Here is a 23,706-nt window from a genome sequence, read left to right as displayed (position 1 = left end):
TTCTTCTTCTTCTTCTTCTTCTTCTTCACATTTTTCTTTTTATTAGTTGCTCCCTTTTATTCAGACCTGGCCTCAGTAAAATGATATAACATTTGGGGGCAAAGATACACCCCAGTAACCCAGTGCCGGAAACCAAGATGGCAAAGAGTTCAACAGCCACCGTGTATTTGCCCTTGGTGCTCAAGTAGGCTGGCACAAAGGCCAACCAAACATTGCAAAACAATAATGTGCTGAAAGCGATATGCTTGGCTTCATTGAAAGTATCTGGTAAATTCCTGGATAAGAACGCAACAACAAAGCAGACAATGGCCAGGAAGCCCATATAACCCAGGACACAATGAAACATGACAGCTGACCCTTCATTACATTCCAGTACTATTTCATCATTCAGCGAGTGCATGTCAAAATCTGGGAATGGGGCAGAGGTTGTCAGCCACATGGTACAAATACTGGCTTGAATAAAGGAGCAAAAAAGAACAATGGAGGTGGCCAGTCTTTTCCCCACCCATTTTCTCACCTGGGAATCTGGCTTTGTGGCCATGAAAGCTAGAAGTACCAAGATGGTTTTAGCCAGTAAGCAAGAAAGAGACACAGAGAAAACCATACCAAAAGCAGTTTGGCGGAGGAGACAGATGAGTTTCTCAGGTCGGCCAATGAATAAGAAAGCACAAAGGAAGGACAGAAGGAGGCAGACCAGAAGAGTATAGGAGAGGTTCCGGTTGTTGGCTTTGACAATGGGTGTGCTGTGGCACTTTATAAAGGTTCCTAAGACCAAAGCTGTGATGAAAGAAAAGAAAAGAGCCAAAATGGCCAAAATGATCCCCAACAGTTCTTCATAAGACAAGAAATTTAACACTTTTAGAATGCAGAAATTCTGGTCCTTGTTTGGATAATGATCTTCCAGGCATTGAAAACAGTCATCCATGTCTAAAAAAATAAAATGCATGGTTTTCGATATATGGGATTTCTAGGTACAGCTCATTGCAGGAATCAAAGCTATCCAATGCAGCATATACACCCCTGCTGATTCTGTTAAGATCCACCAATTCTGATGCACAACTGCCCCCCCCCCCAATTTCACAATGGCAGTTTAGTGCTTTGGGAGCAACCAGAAACTTGCAGAAACTATATGAAGTGATGTTCTAGGAGAATCCCATGACCCACCCCCACCCCCAGGTAGCCATCAAATCTCAACCTCTTGCCTTGTCTTCTCTCCTTGAATTTCACAATCCAAAGTATCATCACTACAGGATTCCACTAGTAATACTTGTTTGCTGTTCCACCTTACTGTAATACTAATTTGTTCCACTCAAGTTAGGTGCTAAACATAAGACCAAATACATCAGTGGTTATTATAGCAAACGGTATTTTCTTATCAGCAACCACCACTTTCACTGAATTGCCAATATTAAAAACATCAGGGAAATTAGTGTTTGCACACTAGGGATATAGGAGAATTTTGTTTCTGTTCATTTAAGGCACAGCTTCCTCTTATCATACACCTTAAATGTGAACATGAACTCATATTGCAGCCAACATTCTCACTTGCAAAATGTATACTTGCCCTAGAGTGACCAGATACAAAGGAAGGCAGGGCTCCTGCAGCTTTAAATGTGGCGATGAAGAGGGAACTTCACCAGGTGCTGCATGCATACCAATGACACCTGCAGAAATTCCCTTTTCTAAACACCTGTTAAAGACAGAGGAGCCATGTCCTCATTTTCATGGGGTCACCCTAGCCACTGATTCTCCCATCCTTAGGCCGTAGCTACACCTAAGGTTTATCTTGCGATCATCCCGGGGTCATCCCTTTTCATGTTAATGACACACAGGGGATCCTGGGAGCAGGCAGGGACGACCCCGAGATGATCCCGGGATAAACCTTAGGTCTAGCTTAGGCCTTAGTCTACACCCTAATGTTCACAAGGTGAATTCCAGCCAATGATATTGGTAAACAGTGTAGTTACTGAAATCTTTTACCCTTCTGGTTTGAAATCTTCCCTTCTGGACATGGAAGGCAATCATAGCAGCAAAATGGCTTCCCTTCCTTTTTGGCCTTAGCATATCCTGTCCGGCATTTTTCATTACACATCGAAAGAGGTTGCACCTGTATATAAGTCAAAAAGGATAATGTTTTAACATTCAGAAAATATGTTTGGGGAGTTTTCATCTCTCACAGTTAAAAAATCGACTCCTACTGCTATGATATAATATAATGGCATTACTTTTGGTGTCTATCTGTTGTGCAGCTGGCTATTGAATTCTCCTCTATTACTGGAGTTTTTTGCTCAGGCAAGAAAGATCTCAAGTAAATATGTTAACCAGCTCAAGACTTTGTCCAGTATTTTTATCCTTAAGCTGGTATTGTGCATTTTCTCCATTTTTTTTCATTGTTGAAGCCATCTGTCCATCTTGTCTAATCATATTTTACTTTATCTTTCTAATTTTGCTATGTTTTACCATTTATATTTGTGCTGTCATCTTTGGCTTTGCAACTTGCTAAACATAATTGTTGGCAGTGGTCTGCTTGTGAAGATTGACTTTGAATCATGGCTATGCAGAGCCCAAAGTATTTCAAAACAATAAAGGTAAAATTTTGCCAGACGAAAATTCAAGGTTGAACATCAGGGCTTGCCTAAGCCTCATCTAATTAACAGAAGCCTCTTTCATGAGTTATGCATGCATAAAAGCTAGATGTGAATGCGGATCCAGGTGTCGATAGGGAACCCATGGGTGCCCCTACTCTTGAAATCCATGTATTTGCCTCAAACGTTTTCAAAGGTCTGTCAGTATATGAGTCATTTGCCACATGCAGCCATGCCATTTGATTTGGAACTGTGCATGATCCATCCAATTGCATGGAGCACATAGAAAGAGACACCTTTGCAGAAAGTTGGTGCAAATGTGCAGATGTTGCAGATGTTGCATGGGCCGGCCATGATCCTCTTTATCCACGCTTACATTTTATGCTTGCATAAGGTAGAGACTCACCGTAGTCCACCTTGGGGTCCTGTACACTGGACCCCTGCCAGCCACCTGTCCCTGCTCACTGTATGGTCCATTTACATCTGTAATCTTGTATAAATGGCCACTTTACAGCTACCTTTTGTGTAAAAGGCCTTTTATGTAAAAGAACAACCCACCATTTTTATGCAACATGGTGGTGTGGCAGAGCAGCAAGGACTTCTGTACTTGCCCAAGTCAGCAGTCTGCAGACTAGAGCCTAGGAGGCCACGTGGTGGAGGAGTCCACTGGAATCCACCCCTCCCACTCAAACTACTGTGGTATCCCTAAAATTATTTATTTATTACATTTTTATACTGCCCAATAGCTGAATCTCTCTGGGTGGTTCACAAGAATTAAAATCATGAAGAGCATTAAAAAAAAACCCCAACAATCTAAAAACACAAATACAAAATACAATATAAAAAGCACAATCAGGATAAAACCACACAGCAAAATTTGATGTAGGTTAAAATATGGAATTAAAACAGCAAAGTTTAAATTTAAGTTAATAGGTGTTAAAATACTGTGAAAATAAAAAGGTCTTCCGCTGGCGACGGAAGGAATGCAGTGTAGGCGCCAGCCGAACCTCTCTGGGGAGCTTGTTCCACAGCCGGAGTGCCAGTCTGTGGTGTGAAGAATGTGGCGTAGGGCTCATCTACACCTGCAGCCCTTTGGGGTCTAGGGAGGGATGATCATAGAGTTTTCCACTTCTGGGATCATCCCATTCCAACAGGGACCACACGCCAGCGAGTTGTCCAGGAAGTAAAGAGGGACGTTTTGGATTGTTCTTTCTTTTCTTTTAAAAGAGGAGACATTTGCCCAACTGTGCAATTGCATGGGCACGATCCTGCACGAAGGTGAGATTTTTAAAAACACACACAAACGCACGCATAAACTTGGCACTGGAAGATGACGAGCGCCATCTTCTGACATCTTCCACTAGCAGCCTGTATAAGAACATACAGATTTGATCACAAGTAGTGCCAGACCTGTTGCATAAAATAGCTCCATGCCATTTTAAAACCACCTCATTAGATGAAACATGAGGGAATGTATATAAAAGCTACCAGTGTGTCAAAAGAACTTGAACGAAGTAGGCTCCTGTTTAGCCTTTTAAAAAAAAGAAGCAACAAAGTAGTGGCTAAGACAATTCCAAAATATGTATATGAACTGTATATGTATGTATATTCCATTATACCACCGAGGAAGACCCAAATTGGGTCGAAACGTGTTTAGTTTGTTTTGGTTTAAAAGTTTTTATTTGAGGGTATATATAATATTACACTGTGTGCCAACAGGCACACAACTGCGTAACAATTTTAACAATACAATCAAACACTAGTGATATACAGAGTCAAATTAATGACTTCTATTAATGACCGTCTCTTTGCCGCTTGGAAACTAATGAATTTTCAGCCGGGGCATAAGAAAGAAATTCCCTATCTGTCAGCTGACAGCAACTTAGGGAGTACTATCTCCTGTCAACACCCCCACAGCTCTTGACAGCACACAGCAACTTGAAAGAGTATTCGTCTGAGGAAGTCTGAAATGAAATGACGAAACGGGAAAACAACCGGAATCCTATTATAATTAATAATATTTAGTCTGTTGTTATATCTTATGGACAAGGCATCATAAGAAGCAACTATTTGCCTTGTTTTGTCATCGTCACAATTTTGTATATTTGAATTGTTCTACTTGATAGTACTATAAAATAGAAGTCATTAATTTGACTCTGTATATCACTACTGCTTGATTGTATTGTTAAAATTGTTACGCAGTTGTGTGCCTGTTGGCATTCCTGATAATTAGGTGTATGTTAGGCCCAAGTGAACCCAGAACTCACAGGGTAGAAGCTCCAAGATGTTTTGATTAGCACCTCCCCCCTAAATTTTCCCTGTTCCCTCTGAGCTTAGTTGCAATGATCACAATATCTGTGGTGGAGGGGCAGGGGGGTAATATAGTTGTGAGCTATCCCTGTTGTAATGCAAAGTATTTTGGAGTGGCTTGGTCTTAAATGGGCACTTAAGATTAATTAGCTTTTCGAACTACTTGTCCCTGATGAAAACTGCTAGATTGGGTTTGTTCACATGCATCCACACAACCCCTTGAGTTTTTGGATTCTCCTTCAGGACATGGCTAAGGGTACTGTCATGAATTTCAAAATTTATTCCTCTACCACTGATCAGTATTAAGCAAGAGAAGATGGCACCAATTTGGGAGGAATGAATTGGCACATCATGAAATATCTGCAGACCATACCTGATTAAAACTGCTGGGCCACACCATGGCCTCCTCATCAATGGTGAATACATTCCCAGGAGCTCCCTGTGTGTCTATCCTTCCAACTTTGACTCTAAGAAAGGACTGGTTTGGGAATGTGACCCAATTGATAGTATCAAACCCAGCCACAAATTCTCCATTTTGGTCGAAGGAAATAGTTTCTCCTGCACTGTTGTTGAATGAGGCACTTCTCAGATAATGGTGAAGCTAAACAGTAAAGATACAATTCATAAGAATGCATACCATGATATACAGGAAATATACAATGTGACAATAATTGGTACCATCTGAGAAATATAATGAATGCTCCCATTAAAACATTTATCAAGACATATTCATGTTAATATTAATAGCAGCAATATAATTAAGTAGTTGTAATAAAGGAAGTAGAAAATGCTTCTTTAGAGCACAAATCCTACCGTCTGTGGAATGTCATCTCATGGCCTACAGGATTTTGCAGATCTCACTCTTCGTAGGCAGAAAGAGAGGTTCCTCATTAGGGTTTGGGGCACTGAACCGTGTGTGTGTGTGTGTGTGTTTTCTGGGTTGGTTTCAGGTGTTGAATGGGGTAGATTTTGGGTCTGCTGAACCCAAAGTTCTCTTGTTCCCCAAAATGGCCCCAGAACAGGGGGAAAGCTGCATCATCTTGGGAGCTAGCATATTTATTTTCCCTCCAGCTGCTGCCCCCATTCCGCACTTGACAAGCCACCCAGAGCCCTAAAACAGCCAGTGGGTTATTTGTGGCTTGTCAAGTACCCCAGTAACCCACACTCACTGGGTTCACATGTAATTACAAGCTACAGCTCAGTTCTAATACTGTCCAGTAATTCCCCATAGCTTTTAAATGTTTACAACTGAGGAGATGATCTTCTTAAGTTTGCTGGCCCCAAAACATTTGTTCTTAGCAAAGTTCTTAGTGTCATCCAACAAATGGATGGCTTAACCACCTACCTATCCCACACACAGTATAGAGTATATTATGGAAGGTAGGATACACTGTACAAGGAGGTAGGGTACACTATTCATAATTGCCCCCCTTCTAACATAGCAATATAATCTACATGGCTCTTGCCCTGAGAAGGATGCCACTGCCAGATTGCAATCTAGTCAGTTCTCCTACTGTGGAATAGTCTCCCAGACAAAACGGGCAGACTATCATGACTTCATTGTCCACAATGCCTCATCATGTTGCTCCCCCTCCTTTCCTATAAGTTCTGGGATCAATGGCAGAAGGGGAACATGGGCAAGGGAGCTGTTGCACCATGTCCTGCTTGTTGGTCCCTGGCCGATGGCTAGTTGGCCACTGTGTGAACAGAGTGCTGGACTAGATGGGCCCTTGGTCTGATCCAGCAGGGCTCTTCTTATGTTCCTATGTCCTAATTGCCTTGATTGTTAATTTGAAATTTAAAACAGTGGGTTTTCCCCCCAGAGATATTCATATTTTCTTTTTCTTCTGGATCTCTCCCCACCCACCCCACCATCACCTCACAAAGACATGAATATTACCCTGGGAGAACAGGGAAATACAAGCATGACAACTCCAATCTCCGTATATCCCACAAAGAGAATGTAGGAAACAGCCTTATATCAAGTCAGAGCACTGGTCTATTTAGCTCTGCATTGTGCGGGATGGCAGGGACTCTGCAGGGTTTCAGACAGGATGTGGAACTCCTTAACCCAGAAGACCATCTTTGCCCCCTCTTGGTGATCTATGGGCAGAACACTTTTTTTGGTTTTGTTTAGCCTTTTGCCTCCATTGCTGTTGTGTGTGTGTGTGTGTGTGTGTGTGTGGGCGGGCTGCCATGCCTTATAGCTTCATCCCATGTACCTGTTTCCCTCAAATTATCCCCTGCAGTGCTAAGCTGTCACCATTGTTGTTGTTGTTAGCTAAATCACACCCCAGGCGGCAGTGCTCCTAGGATCCTTTGCATACCAGGAAATGGGTTTAAGGGGGGAAATGTAAAAAAATCAACAGATGACTCAATCCAATTCAAATTTGGTATGCTTAAAGCTCTTCTTAAGATCTATTACTGTGCCAATTTTGATGTCTTTATCTTTAAAACTTATGCAGATGTAAGCATTTGTTTAATTTTTCTTTAAACATATCAAATCCTGCTCCTGTGCCCCCAGCAGCCGCTCAGAAAACAACAAATGATTCGCTCCAAAAGTAGTTCCAAAATAGGTCAGTTCTTTTTGGCTAAGAAGGACAATTAAAGCAGGATGCATGGGAGTACTTCACAGTCAAAGCAGATTGTAAACTGGAAAATTTCAGAGTCCTGTGCACGCAATTCACAGTGATTGCACAGAATAATGCTGGTGTGATAAAGCTCTTAGTGTGTTCAACATATTACCTGCCAGGATAACTTATTCAGATGCTTCTGTCTTCTTCCACCTGCCATTGCTCTATGATCAGATTTGGAATGCATGGCATGGAAAGCATAGGCAACTGCAAAAACAGCATTGTAGACACTATAGCTTTGGCCTGTCATGCTCATTTCAAAAACAGAGACAGGAAGAGTGTCTAGCTTTTCCTCTCCAGTGCAGCTTGTCCCAACTTCCCTGTCTGAGACTGAGTTGGGGAACAAACATTCAAACACCGCTTCCCAGAAGGCCCTGATAAAGCCATCTTCTTTTGCCACAGTGGGGTTTCTTGCCTGAATGAATTTCTGGAACCCAAACACATCCCTTGAGTGAATTGCAAAGGATATAGCACCATGGAGGAATTGTACATCCCACCTTCTCTGAAGGGGAATTGATGAGAAATCCATCTGGGCTGCCATAATCCAGACTTTGGTTGTCACAAATACATCCTCAGATCCGGCAAAGTTGAGCAGCATTCTCAAAATCATCATGGTCTGAGGTTCACCGTGTAAGATCAATACGTTGGAAGTGCTTAATAGGACCACACGGAATGTCTGTAACCCTTCCGCCATCATTTCATTGATGCCAGTGGAAAAGGTGATTGTGGGAAACCTTTCAACAAAGTCAAAGCAGATACCAGTCTGGGAAAACGTGGGAAGCACATTCTGAACAAAACTCTCTCCTTTGTCATCATCCACGTAAATCACCCCTATCCATGTCCATGAAAAATGCAGGAGTAACTGGAGAAACCCCCTGTATTGGAGAGCCCCACTTGGGAACATGTGGTGGAAGAAAGCTCCTTCGGTGTTTTCAGCCATTGGTGGGGCAGAACTATATGTGAGCTAAAAATAAACAAAGATGTAAGAGAAGGGAAATTGGATTTCCCAACTATAAATAAATAAATAAATAAATATGCCATTGCCAAGTTTCACATCATGCTGTACTTTAGCATGGCTTGACAGAATATGCTTTCTTTTTCATATATATGGTTATGCACACAAAGAATGGAATATAAGGACCATCACTCAGTGGTAGAGTAGATGCTTTGCATGAAGATGAAATTCCTGCTATATCCAAGTAGAGGGCTGGGAAAGAATCCTGCTTGAAGCCTATGGCCTCATCTACACCAAGCAAGATATTGCACTATGAAAGCGGTACATAGAAGGCAGCAGCCACACTACAGCTTTATAGCGGTATTGAAGTGCACTGACAACTGTTGGGGCCCATTGACATATATTTATTTTATTTATTTTATTTATTTATTACATTTCTATACCGCCCAATAGCCGGAGCTCTCTGGGCGGTTCACAAAAATTAAAAACATTCATAGTATAAAACAACAGTATAAAACCATTATATAAAATACAATATAAAAGCTCAACCAGATAAAAACAGCAGCAATGCAAAATTACAAATTTAAAACACCATATTAAAATGTATTTATAGATTGTTAAAATGTTGGGAGAATAAAAAGGTCTTCACCTGGCGTCTAAAAGCATATAATGTAGGTGCCAAGCGAACCTCATTAGGAAGCTCATTCCACAGCCGGGGTGCCACAGCAGAGAAGGCCCTCCTCCTGGTAGCCACCTGCCTCACTTCCATATACCCTATACTACTTTCATACCCCTATATCTTGCTTGGTGTGGCTCCTGCCTTTTATATACCACTTTCATACCACTTTCATAGTGCAATATCCTGCATAGTGTAGATGAGCCCTTTGAGAGTCACTGCCAGTCAGTGTTGATAATACTGGGATAGGAGACCAAAGTTCTGAGTATAAAACAGCTATATCAATATCAATGAATCATTACAGGAGAAGCTGAACCTCAGTGCTAGTGCACATGCTTTATATGGAGAGGGTGCCAGGTTCTGAAACAAAATGGTAGCTGATCAGATCTTTCTCTGCTCACTGCCTCTTGGCTTTCTCCTCTGTTGCTCCCAAACTCTGGACTGCATTTCCTTTGGATTGTGAACTGATCCCCACCCTGTCTGCATTCAGGAAGGAAGTCAAGGTGCATCTTTCTAAGCTTGGCTTTAAAAATTATCATGTTTTTAATGCTCTATATTATTATCATCATCATTATTATTATTATTATTATTATATAATTTCTGTTCCATTTTTTATTATTTTTGCACACCATTTTGATGGTCTCAGCAATATCTTAAATAGATAAATAATAAATATATTGTAGCACAATAAAAATAAAAAGCCTAACAAATTTATTATGGCATAAGCTTCCTTAGACCAGAGTCTACTTTATCTCATAAATCTGACAAAATGGACTTTAATCTATGAGTGTTTATGCAATAACATCTTTGTGAGTCTTTATAGTGCTTAGTTTAATTCTTATGCTTCTTAACAACATGAATCTTACCTGTGGAATCTTGTAACTGTATAATATGGTTGCCATGTAGAAACATACGTTAGCATTAGGTCCAGCAATGACCGCTACTAGATTATCCTGGAAATCACACTTGTAGTTTGGAATGAATCTGTCCTTAGTGGAGAGAAGTTGCATTGAGGCAAGATAGGTCCAACTAGCACTGAAATAACTATTAGAGATGTGGAACCCCAGGGTGACGTTGGGTAAGATCTGGAGATTTTCATTGATTTCCTTTACAGCAAACACAAAGGCCAGAATATGCTGGTAATTTTGAGTCAGTACACTGTAATGAGAGTTACATGATTTGTCCTAATGCATTTGCTTTAGAATATTGGCATTCATGACAATTGAATTTAATGGGTTGCATCCATATTTAGTCATGTTTATAGACCTCCTGAAACCAATGGAGCAAGTTAGTCATAACTTAAGTATATTGATTTTAATAGTCCTACTCTAAATATAAATCTGGATTCAATCTAATGGGTCTCCTCTAAGCATGACTATATCTATCTATCTATCTATCTATCTATCTATCTATCTATCTATCTATCTATGCTTAGAGTAGAGCCATTTGGTTTGATCCAGATTTACTCATACTTAGAGTAGGATTATTAAAATCAATGAACTTAAGCTAGGCATGACTAAATATATTGCTGTAAAATGGATTGCGTAACCCCATCTTAAGGAAGTATGAAGAACCATTAGCACACAAGTTGAATTCTTGCCATTTTTGAACATCAGTTCAACACCAGCACTGCTTTAAAGTCCACCACTTAACACAGTTGTACACTTCTTGCACAGTATTTAAGATAGCCGCAGATTGTTTTATTTATTTATTTATTTATTTATTTATTTATTTATTTATTGTTTTATTTATATTGGATTTGTTTTGCAAATCTGTAAACCGTAATCTCCATTGCATCTTTGTGTTAGAGTGATTGAATTCTTCTTTGTGTAAGAATTGGGTGCAATTTCTTTGCAGATGTACTCCAAAAAGGCATGGGAAAAGTTTTAGAGTCAGATGAGGAACAGGGTGTAGGGATGGCAGAGTTATTAAAGTTGTAGGAGATACAACAAAGCCACAGTGGCAGAGAGGAGTCTTTCCAGATGCTGGCTAAACAGGAGGATCAAAGCCACCCAGAAACCTGGGAGGTATCCATGGGAATACCAGATCTTACAGTAGGGGGAGGGGAGTTGGGAGTGATGGACCCAAGAATCAGATGCTGGGTGAGGAAGGAGAAACAACTATGATGCATTCTAAAAGATTGGATTCTCAAAAAAGGTCCTTAGAGGATGACCCTTCCTGAGGGTGCGACTGGAAATGTGACTTAGGTTTCTTACTGTCAGCTGACACCTTCCAGAACTTTGCCAGTTCAGTCCCCTTTCCTCCTTGGTCCTCCGACTATCTATGCCTGGCATCCCAGCAGAATTGGCAGCAAAACCTGTCTTGTCTGTCCGCAAAGCCCCCTGTTACCAAGGGGGGGGGTTAGTGGGGACAAAGGGGATGTCAGTGACAGCCCTGTCAACATGCCATTAGGGCACAGTTGGCAGGGCTGTCAATGGCAAGGGGGAATGGGCACAGGCAGCAGAATGGCTGCCAATATGAAAAGCAATTACAGATACAATTGCTTGGCCAGAGCAGCAGGGCTTTCTGCTGCTCTTGCCAAGAGGCTTGCTGACCAATGTCCTTCACCCACAATGGGTTGGTGTGCCTGCATTCAAATGACACACCACCCCATCATGGGTAAAACAACCCCTACTACAGGCCATGAGTTATCAGTGTGGATTTTTTGGGGGAAATAACCCACCATGATAAAATCAGTTTGGGTTCACATGACACACTTAACCCACAGTGGGTTGTTCTTGAAAATGACCCATCATGGGTTAAAACATCATGCAAGATGAGTCATTAAATAATTATCAGTGACTGATAACACAAACCAAATGATCTTGGACAACCAGGAAAGGGGAAAAAATCCCTAAGTTATTTTTTAAAATTATCACTTTGTCCTCTAGAGTAGAGAGTCATTGTATCATTTCTCCAAAATAAGATGTCACAAGTCCTGAACTTATTCAAAGCTCCACCATAAATAAAAACCTTTCTGACTGCATTCTTGTTTACACTCATCAGAACTTTTCTGAAGGACATGTCTACATACTTGAGAGTTTAATCCTCAATGACCTCTAGCGGGTTATACTTCACAATAATAATTTTGGTATGGGTGAGCTTGTCTGCCATTATAGAAGGAAAAACAAAGATACAGTTTCTAGTCAGCTGCCAACCTAAAATGAAATGGAAGTCTATTCTAGGACTGGCTATACTGGAATAAATACATAGTATTTTGGAAGATACAAGATATACAGTACATGAGTTCATCAACCAGTTCCTGGGAAGGATGATTCTTGAATGCTATCTCATCAGAAAGCAGATAGATCTGAGAAACAATGCCAGCAATGATGAAGTCTCCAGACTGATAGTACTTGTGGAGAATAGGAAGAGGGTCACTGGTACATTTATCAATAGGAACCTTGCATATCACCTGAGGCAGCAGGACTAAGACCAACACCACAGATGTCATAATCTTCCAGAAAATTCTTCTTTCTAGCCACCAGTTCACCTGCTTCCACATTGCGGTTTGACTGTCTGAGTTATCTAGACTCATAAAACAAGTGATATGGCTGATGTACCCACTGAGAGCAAGGTCAGCAACCAGAGTGTAGTAGCTTTGTCTTTCTCTACAATTGACACTGGGGATATTAATAGCATCTCTCAGAATTGGTTCATTTTCCTAGAGGCAAGTGGAACTCCAGGGGCCTTGGAGAGAACTAGAATTAATCATAATCAATTTGTTAATTATATGGGGAGATAATCACCTCTGCAGAGTTGTAGGTTTTCTGCAACTTCACAGGAGAAAATGTGTTTATTATATTCATCCGATGCTGCCCTAGTCTTGCTCAGTGGAATTGCAAGAGCAGCTATGGGGGACTTTTACTCTCCAGCACTGCCACAACCTATGGGGAAACTGCTCCTTCTCTGGGAAATCCCACTAAATACATTGTATTTAATACATTCTTTTTATTAAATGCTTCCTTTTGTTCAGAGCAGGTCTAATCAAAATGATATAGCATTTGGGGGAAAAGATGAAGCTCTGTCTGCCATACAACTCTGAAAGACTGTCCATTATTTCTTTGAAAAGGGGAAAGATGGGAATCTCCAAGGCCAAACCATTGTAGGGAGTAGTCGCTCCACACCAGTTGTTGGTATGGCTATACAAAGAAGAAAACTGAATGAAAACACGTAAAACACTTTTAATGCAAAGACTAGAGATGAAGAAAAAACCATGATATTTAATATATTCTCTTTATTAGATGCTCCCTTTTGTTCAGAGCAGGCCTCACCAAAATGATATAGCATTTGGGGAAAAAGATGAAACTCAGTAACCCGGCACTGGAGGCCAAGATGGAGAAGACCTCCACAGCCACCATGTATTTTCCTTTGGTGCTAAGATAGGTTGGAACAAAGGACAACCAGACACTGCAAAACAACAACATGCTGAAAGTGATAGACTTGGTTTCTTGGAAACTGTCTGGTAACTTCCTGGCTGAAAAAGCCACAGCAAAACTGACAAGAGCTAGGAATCCCATAAATCCCAAGACACTATAAAACATTGCAATTGATCCTTCATTACATTCCACAATGATTTCAGAAATTAATGAATCCATATCAAAATCTGGGAATGGCGGAGAGGTTGCCAGCCACACAGTACAAATAATGGCTTGAATTAGGGAGCAAGAAAGAACAATGGAGGTGGTCACTCTTTTCCCCATCCATTTCCTCATCATAGATCCTGGCTTGGTGGCCATGAAAGCTAGAACCACAGTGATGGTTTTGGCCAACATGCAAGAAACGGCCACCGAGAACATGATGCCAAAAGCAGTTTGTCGAAGAAGACATGTCAGCTTATCAGGCCGTCCAATGAAAAGCAAAATACAAAGGAAGGAGAGCAGGAGGGAGATGAGAAGGACGTAGGAGAGATTTCGGTTGTTTGCTTTGATGATGGGTGTATCGTGGTACTTCATGAAGGTTCCTAGCACCAAAGCTGTAACGAGAGAGAGGAACAGGGCAGAAATGGCCAAACTTATCCCCAGTGGTTCTTCATAAGACAAGAAGCTTATAGATTTCGGAATGCATAAAGCCTTGTTTCCATTTGGATAGCGTCCCACTGGGCATTGAATGCATCCATCCATATCTGGAAAATAAATAAATGTGAATATCCTGAAAATATACTTGGATGCCCTATATATTTCAGTAATCAAGGTTCAGAATTACATAGCTCAGAATTAGGAACAGTAAGTCAATGGAGTCAGCCCTAGTGACAAAGGGAATCTTAATTCCATTGCATCTCTACCAGGATATAGTTGGATGTCTAAATGCTGGATATACTTTATACACAACATCTCTTACCCTTTTGGTTTGATATCTTCCCTTCCGGACATGGAAGGCAATCAAAGCAGCAAAATGGCTTCCCTTCCTTCTTTTTCTTTGTATATCCTGAGTGGCAATTGTCACTACATACAGAAAGGGGCAGTGCCTGTCCACATAAAGGAAAAAAAGTTTTAACATATACAAAATATGTGAAGCCCTGGGCATATTGAATATTGTGCACTTTCCTGTGCTCTCCCAGACTCGGCCTAGGTTAGATATCACTAAATATGGATGAATCAGGTACGTTGGTGAGAGCAACCTGCTCTCATACACTCCCCCCCTTCCCTCTTCTTGGGACATCTCATTTCTGTGGCCTGCATGGAAGTAGACCATGGACTACAAGCAACCCTCTGATAACAAGTTCTTCAACACTGATGTAAAAGCTTTCTCCTGTATCTTCTTCATGGAGACACTTTAAATCATATCTCAACTTTCTATCCTTTGTCATGATGTATCAATGTTCATGATTGCATTTTAGTCATTCTTCATCACGTTGGCATTATTTACAATATAATTTACTTTTTGTTTTTTACCTGGACTTTTGGCCTTGACATCACTAAATCTATTTAGTTGTAGTCAGTGCTCCTTTGAAGATCTTTTGTTGTTGTTGTTGTTGTTGTTTTTATAAAGGCCAAATCACTAAAATAATTAATATTGCTTCAACGTTTTCCCAGGCAGAAAATTAAGGGTGATATTTACGTCAATTTTGACTAATGGTTTAAATGGACCCTGACTAATTGGCAGAAATCAGTCAGATCTACTTAGGTGTTTCCACTCCCATTTGGACTTTGGGAAAATACATGATGCCATGGTCATGGACCCTACCTGGTTGAACCTTCTGGGCCATGTGAAGGCATCTTCAGAAATGATGAACTGTTTCCCTGGGGTTGCCTGTGGTTCTATCCTTCCAACTTTGGCTCTGCTGAAGGACTGGTTTGGGAATGTGACCCAGTTGATAATATCAAATCCAGCTAGTAATTCCCCATTGTGGTCAAAGGAAACAATTTCCCCAGCACTATTATTAAATGAAAGACCTTTCAGAAAGTGAAGGAGCTAAGAAGAAAAAGAGGGCAAATTAAAAGGATGCACAAAAAGATGTAAACATGCATCTCCAAATTATCACACGAGATCTATTGCCAATGATCTTTCAACTGTTGAGGGAAATTCCAGACAACTGGAAATCTCATTGCTATGTGTCAGTAGCCCTGTTCAGGCATTCCCTTTCTTAAATTAGCTAACATACAAGGAAAAGGAGAGTTCCACCTCTGCCCATCTCCTCCATCATTACCCTCTTGTTTTAGAGGATGAATATCTGATTTGGAAAGCCTCCTGTATCTGTGGGGGCTCTCCATCAATACGAACAAGAATGTGAAAAAGAATTTGACAAGATTCAATGTAGTTATTAGATCCTGAGCCATCCTGGATCCAACACCATTGGCATTTACATTGAAGAACAATAATCCTGGAAGTCCTCCAGTACCAATGCCATCAGCTCAGTCAGGAATTGCTGTAGAAGTTCCTACAGATTACAATAACCTCCATCATTGGCCCTGAGGTCTATGTTGGTGCTGCACTGAGCACCCAAGAGGACACAGCTGATGAGGCTTTCTCTTCCCTGTTCCAACACCCAGGTCGTGATTATTATGTATACCACAGGTTGGATGCAGATTCAGGAACACATAACTGGGTAAGTAGAAGTGGACTTCCCTGCCTTCTGTTCCCTCCATGACAGCCATGACAGACCCTGTAATTGTTACACAAAGGGTTGGGTACCCTACTGAATGAAGTGAACTATGGTGAAGGTGAGGGGACTCCCCATCATTTGGGTAAAGGCACCTTCGGTGAGTGGAGTTCTTCCATCAACAGAAGGCACTTCCTGGATCCAACACCCTTTCACTTCTAAGAGCCACAATTAACTCATGAGATGTTTTATTTTAGAATGAGTTGGCAAGAAGTTAAATCAACCAGGAGCCTTTGGTTACAGGGAGAACCAGAAGAGTGAATAGGTTGAAGATGCAGGATGCATGAGAATGAGCTCTAGTTATTACGAATGATCAAAATAAACAAGTCCACTAGGATCATAAATTTAGCAGCAGCAGGACTGAAGTGTAACATGGAAACTCTGATATACTTAAAACTTTTATGCCAAATCCCCAGCACTGGTAGAGATAGCTTTCTATTCACTTTACGTCTTAGCGGGTTTCAAATGTACTGAACATTTGGACATACAACGTTCAGAGACTTGTTTAGTTAGTTTCTTTAGTTAATTTTGCAAATCAAGCTGGACACATACTTTGAATATCTTAGTATTTATCCCTACCATCCTAGTAAATATAAAACACAATGAAGTGTCATAATTTCTTGGGTACTTTAGAAGGGAAAAAAATGTTCCCTATAAGTCTTTAAAAACAAAACAACCCCCACAAATTAAATATAAGTAACACCTGATGATATATTCACAACCCCCTTACCCCCAAGTGATGAAGCTCTCTCCTCCCCAAAAGTTGCAGAAATGATCCCTCCTATCTTTGCGGTAGGATCAATGCCCCACAAATGTAAGAGGGAGCTATTCAGCCAAGCATTATTACCTAAGAGAGCTTTGGCTATCAGGCGGTATAAAAACGAAAATAAATAAATAAGCCTCATTTCTGTGCTGAGGAGATTACCTGCCATGGTTTCAGATTCAAAAACTTCCAGGTCCCTTTATTTATCATTGCTCTATCTTTCGATTTGGAAGACTGCATGGCATGCAATGCGTATGCGACGGCATTGATGGCATTGTAGATGCTGTAGCTGTGGGCTGTCATGCTCATTTCAAAAACAGTCTGAGGAAGAGACTCCAGCTTCTCCTCCCCAGTGCAGATTTCCCCACTCATCTTGTCTAGGGCAGAGGTGGGCAGGTTGCAATTAAATGCCTGTTCCCAGAAGTCCCCCAGGAAGCCATCTTCTTTGTCCAAAGTTGGGTTCCTTATCTGAAGAAACTTCTGGAATCCTGGTACCTCTCTGGAATGTATTGCCAACGATATAGAGCCATGGATGGGATAAATATCCCAACCTCTTTGAAAGGGGAGTGATGCAAAATCCACATCTGATGCCATAATCCAGACTTTTGTCTTTACTGGCTCACCCTCGAATTGTGAAAGCTCAAACAAGTTTCTTAGGGTTATTATGGTCTGAAATTCATCATGAAAGATCACTGCATTGGCTGTACTTTTCATTGCAACACTCATTGTCTCAAGAGCCTTCTTTATTATTTTTGTCATTTGGCTTAAAAACACGGTACCTGGTAAGTTTTCTATGTAGTCAAAACAGATACCATTCTGAGAAAACATGGGAAGCACATTCTGTACAAACATCTTTGAACTGTCAACATCAAGATATATAACACCAATCCAGGTCCATCTGAAATGTAGCAATAACTGGAGAATGCCCGTATACTGATGGACTCCATTTGGAAACATCCAGTGGAAGAAATCAGCTTGTGTTTCCTTATTTGTCTCTGCAGCATAACTATATATGAGCTAAAGAAAATGAAGTAAAGCAAGGGAGAGTAAGAGATAATAATAATAATAATAATAATAATAATAATAATAATAATAATAATTTTGTGAACCTTTTCCTGAAAGATCAAATAAAATCCCATTCTATTTTTGATCTTCTTAATTCATATGTATGAATAAGTAGGATCCATTGTTTATGCCATTTTTACGAATGTGACTGCATTACAACAGTGCAGTCTTAGCAAATTTATTGTTTCCCAAAACTGTTCTCCCTGGGTGTCCAAATTGAAAGAATGTCAAAAGTTTCCCTGGTAAAGGGAATTTGAGGTCCTAGAAATGGCAAGTTCTATACCCATTTCTCTGCTTTTTCCCCCCCACTGCCAAACTTTTACCTGCTCCATGCAATGCATGAGACTAGAAACACAAAACACACCAGAATAACAGGATGCGTATGTATTGTAATGTATGCTGCAATGTGTGCTACCATTGCATTCTTACATACCTTATATTTATTTTTTTATTTATTTATTTAAGGATTTTTATGCCACCATTCAGCCAAAAAAGGCTCTTACAGCAGCTTACAAAAGTATTTCTTGACAGTCCCTGCCCACAGGCTTACAATCTAAAAGACATGACACAAAAGGAAAAGGGATTGGGAGGGAGGAGGAGGGGGAAAAGGAAAGCAAATTCAGGCACTACAATCTTAGTTGCAAAGTTCAGCAGTTACAGTTGACAGCAGGAGGGAGGGGGCTCTCAGCTGGAGCTGGACCCAGGCATGGTGGAGAGGTGCCTGGCTGCTGCTTCCTCCCTCACTGGTGGCCTCTGCAGAGACAGTTGGTAGCAGGAGGGAGGGGGCTCTCAGCTGGAGCTGGACCCAGGCATGGTGGAGAGGTGCCTGGCTGCTGCTTCCTCCCTCACTGGTGGCCTCTGCAGAGACAGTTGGTAGCAGGAGGGAGGGGGCTCTCAGCTGGAGCTGGACCCAGGCACGGTGGAGAGGTGCCTGGCTGCTGCTTCCTCCCTCACTGGTGGCCTCTGCAGAGACAGTTGGTAGCAGGAGGGAGGGGGCTCTCAGCTGGAGCTGGACCCAGGCACGGTGGAGAGGTGCCTGGCTGCTGCTTCCTCCCTCACTGGTGGCCTCTGCAGAGACAGTTGGTAGCAGGAGGGAGGGGGCTCTCAGCTGGAACTGGACCCAGGCATGGTGGAGAGGTGCCTGGCTGCTGCTTCCTCCCTCACTGGTGGCCTCTGCAGAGACAGTTGGTAGCAGGAGGGAGGGGGCTCTCAGCTGGAGCTGGACCCAGGCACGGTGGAGAGGTGCCTGGCTGCTGCTTCCTCCCTCACTGGTGGCCTCTGCAGAGACAGTTGGTAGCAGGAGGGAGGGGGCTCTCAGCTGGAGCTGGACCCAGGCACGGTGGAGAGGTACCTGGCTGCTGCTTCCTCCCTCACTGGATATTTGGCATTTTTCATGTCGCCCATAATGCTAAGCTGACGACTCCTCTCTAACATGGAAATATTTGTGATACAGCAGAGCAGACCTTTTACTTAACTGACAGAAGTGCCTTTTCAGAGACCAGTCAGCTTTATATGTTTGAGGAAATGGACATGGTCCCTAACCTAGAAGCAATATTCATGGATGGGAGGAACCTGTGCCATATAGGGTGTAGCATTATAGCATCAGAGGGAGTAGGAAATCATGAGAGATGGGCAGGTGCTTTCTGGATAGTGTGACAGTGTCTTGGCTGAGTCAGGAAATAGAAGTCTGAGATGAGGCAGATGGAGGCAGAAGGAGCCAGGAGTTGGGCCAAAGGATTGGAGTTGAGGTTGAAGCCAGCCTTAATGGAGAGTACGGCCTTAGCTAGACCTACCTTCCATCCCACGATGAAGGAGGGAAGACCTCACATTGTGAAAATATGAGATCCCTCCTCCGTTTATACATAAGGCGTGATGACCTCAGGAGGAGAGGCATCGCGCCCGCCATTTTTTATTTTTTAAAGAAGACGGAGCGGACAAATGGTAGTTTTTTTGTTAAAAAAAAACTTAATTTCCCCACTCCCCCCACCCTACCCCCGATGGGCGCAGCACTACTGAGGAGTGGGCCACACATTCAGCAGTCTCGGGCTCAGCCCAGGACCATGGAAAAAGCGGGCCCAAAGTGGAGGATGAGATCCCTGGGCAAGGGAGGGATCATCCCTCCCTGATCCTGGGATCCCCTGTGCATCACAGGGACAATCCTGGGTTTTGCCCTGGGATTTCGCCTGGTCTAGCTAAGGCCTGAGTAAGAATTGAAAGACAAACCAGGAGCTAGGACCAAAGAGCTTCCAGTGCATATTAGACCACACCAAATCTCAGGAAGACCATAACCCCTTTCAGATGATTAAAAAAGCAGAGATTGTCTCTAATTTTGTATCAGAGAATACACACATGAAAAAGAGAGAAATAAAATAAAATAAGCCCCATATATATATATATATATATATATATATATATATAGACACACACACACATACACACACACACACACACATACACACACACACACACACACACACACACAATTTTTCATGCCCATTTAAGAGTATTGCTCAGGATTTCAGCTTCAGACATGGTGTTTGTCTTTATTTCAACCACATCACTTTCTACTTACAAACCACATCTGAAAGGCAAGGCAGGTATGAAACACTTTTTCAAACTCCCATGTTCCAAGTACTCAACTTACCTGTGGAATCTTGTAGATGTCTAGGATGGCTGCCATATGGAGACTGATGTCAGAACTAGGTCCCCCAATGACTGCTACCAGATTGTTCCAGACATCACATTTGTAGTTAGGGATGAACTTGCCCGGTGTGGAGAGAAATTCCAATGAGGCTTGATATGTGAATCGTGGAATAAAACAGTTGTTAGAACTGTCAAAACCCAAGGTGATGTTTGGCAAGATTTGAGGGATTTCATTGATTTCCTTCACTGCAAATGCCAAGGCCAGGATGTGCTGGTAGTTCTGTGTTAGCAACCTGCAATGTGGGTTATATTTTGCATCATGATATCTCTACTTTGAAATACAGCATTAACTACATATCTGTGCAACATATGTTTGTTAACTATATTCTATTATGTGAGTCCAGGGGAAGAGTCATCTATCTGGACATCTAGACATTTCCCTTCTCGAAAGAACAAACCAAAAGAAGAATTGATTTGGAAGTAGGGATGGGTATGGGATATTCATTTAATTCACATTTCAATGCAAATTTACCTAACTGTGTACTTTTGAAGTACTATGGGAACCAAAACTTAGTTATCCTTTGAATTCTCACTTCTACAATTTTTTTTAAAGTGTTCAAAATACGTATATGAGAGCAACTAATTGTTCAAATAAGGATTATGTTTGGAAATGAGTTTGCAGACATGAATATTAGGAAAAACCACCTACTAAAATACAGGTATAAGGAGAAAAGCCGACAAAACGCTTATGAATTTCAATCCCAACTTTTGATTAAAAATCCTCAAAATTCAAGACGTTAAGACTGGCGAAATTTTCAATGTTTGAGACAAACTGACCTTTAGATTGGAAGAATGACAAACAAACGAACTGAAATCGACAGATTTGTTCATCTCTATTTGGAAGCTCAAAGCACATGGATGCACATAAGTGCAGTGTTCAAAACTATCATCAAACTATAATGACAGACTCACAGGAGTATGAAACACAACATGTTCTTTTTTTTCCATTCAGGAAGAATAATTTCTTCAGTACTTAATAAGCAAAACTATGATTGGTTTTCAAAATTTTGCTGTGGATATTTTACTGCCTATTCATACAAGCTCGATCCCTGCCCAGCCAGTACAGCTTGGGTGAGGGATGGCTTTTCCAAGGGGACGGGAGCTGGAAATAAAGAAAATACATGCACGTGTGTTAGGCACACATGCTACCTCGTGAGGTAGGGGGTAGAGCCCAGCTATAAAAGGCTCGCCCCTGTGAGGATCTGTCCTCTTTCAATTTTGGCCCCACCCTCCCTCCCTATAAACCAGTATGTGAATATCCAATCACCCCCTTTGTAGGGGGGCTGAGTAGAAATTTTCCCTGTCAACTAGTGATGTTCAGGTTTTTGCCTACTCCATACTGGATTTAATCTTAGAAATTGAAGATAAATAGGTTAATTATAAATGGCAGGGTTGTGTGAGAATTTTGGGAAGGCAGAATAGGGACGGTGAGCACTCTGGCACCTTTATGGTGATTGGTCCTGCTCCTCGGGGGATTTGCAGCTTTCACATCAGGGGACTTTTGGGGACCTTCTTGCCTCATCTACTTGGCTATGCAACCAGAGTGGGGATGATGCGGATTGGTCTCACCAAACACGCAAGTGAAGTTTGAAGGGGGTGCTGGGACACCTGACCCCTGTTTCAGCTGAGTGGCTTGTCCTGAGGGACAGGCCAGAGCTTGTAGCTAAATGAACTTGATTCCCGCATGTTCACTTACAGGGGCCAATCTCCATGAATAAATAAAGAGGCCCTATTTTACCCCAAGCTCTGGTGTCTGTGTTTTTATTTCTGGAACTTCCCTCTCCCATTGCAAGAGAATAAACATATAGTATGTATACAGATTTCAGACAGCTGTATCAGTACTATTTATTCATTACTTCTGCTACAGTCATAGGATTTTTCTACCCAAGAATATGATCTGGGCACAGTCCAAAAGATGTATGCTATAATTAAGATAACAAATTCCTTACATGAAGTCATCAATCAGATTCTGATAGGGATGTCTTCTGAAGGTTATCAGGTCATAAATAATATAGATCTGAGAAATTATGCCAGCAATGGTGAGATCTCCTGACTGATAATACTTGTGAAGAATAGGATCAGGCTCAACAACTGTAGGAATCTTGCACACTGTCTGAGGTAGTACAAGCAATCCCAACACTGTGTATGTCATCATCATGCAAAATAATATTCGTATTTGAAGGGTGCACCTGTTCCAGCGTTGTCATTCAAGTGTCCCTGAGTAGCTCACCAAAAGTTAAGGTAATCTGTCAGCAGGATGAAGCATCAGTGATGAGAATAATGGAAATCTGTTTATAACAAGCTTCAGCTCTGAATAGTCCAGGGGATATTCATAACACCCTACCACCTTGATTCATGGTTTGCTTTTGGCTACTGAGACACCTACTGCAAGTAGAAGTAATAATCATGGTTAATTTGATAATTAGAGGGAAGATTATTGCCTACTCGGAGTTAGATGTTGTGTGCAGCATTACAGAAATAAACACTTCTAGCACATCTGCACAAGGGTTTCTATGATACTCTGCAGTATACAAAAGGCTGTAATGACTAGGGCTGTGCTCCGCTTCGCTTCGGTTTGTAGAAGCAATAGTGGAGTGGCCTGATCCGCCTCCAACAAAGGTGGAGACGGATCGGGTTGGGGGAGCTTTGGATCAAGGCGAATCAGTTCGCCTCGATCTGGAGCTCTGGATGCAGGTAAGGGAGGGGGAGGGGGACTCACCTGGTGACGGTGATGGAGCCAGGTAAGGGGGCAGGGGGGAAGGGGCTTACCTGTGTCTGTCACAGGCTTCAATTTAGGTCCTGGCTTCAAGCCAGAAGAGGCCGTGACCTCCTTTTCCAGCTTGAAGCTGGAGCCTCTATTGAAGCCTGCAATGGACACAGGTAAGGGGGTGGGGGGAGTTTTGCTTACCTGGCT

At 41.8% G+C, this 23,706-nt stretch overlaps 2 protein-coding genes across 2 annotated transcripts; both read right to left on the bottom strand.

The window, feature by feature from the left end:
* Nucleotides 1-25: 25 nt before the first annotated feature.
* Nucleotides 26-12,664, bottom strand: LOC134405792 (vomeronasal type-2 receptor 26-like). Its single transcript, XM_063137047.1, has 6 exons — nucleotides 12,402-12,664; nucleotides 10,026-10,203; nucleotides 7,641-8,492; nucleotides 5,269-5,496; nucleotides 1,981-2,107; nucleotides 26-927 (listed from the first exon to the last, which is right to left on the bottom strand). The coding sequence occupies exons 1-6, from the start codon at nucleotides 12,662-12,664 to the stop codon at nucleotides 26-28; spliced, it is 2,550 nt and encodes an 849-aa protein (XP_062993117.1).
* A 718-nt stretch (nucleotides 12,665-13,382) lies between these two features.
* Nucleotides 13,383-22,944, bottom strand: LOC134405791 (vomeronasal type-2 receptor 26-like). The gene is made up of 6 exons (XM_063137046.1): nucleotides 22,742-22,944; nucleotides 20,734-21,025; nucleotides 17,187-18,041; nucleotides 15,346-15,573; nucleotides 14,500-14,626; nucleotides 13,383-14,284 (listed from the first exon to the last, which is right to left on the bottom strand). Exons 1-6 carry the CDS (start codon nucleotides 22,942-22,944, stop codon nucleotides 13,383-13,385), a joined length of 2,607 nt encoding a protein of 868 aa, XP_062993116.1.
* Between the last annotated feature and the right edge of the window lie 762 nt (nucleotides 22,945-23,706).

This window comes from Elgaria multicarinata, chromosome 11, assembly GCF_023053635.1.
Source record: "Elgaria multicarinata webbii isolate HBS135686 ecotype San Diego chromosome 11, rElgMul1.1.pri, whole genome shotgun sequence".
Lineage (NCBI taxonomy): Eukaryota > Metazoa > Chordata > Lepidosauria > Squamata > Anguidae > Elgaria > Elgaria multicarinata.
This window is presented reverse-complemented; position numbering and strand designations above follow the sequence as displayed.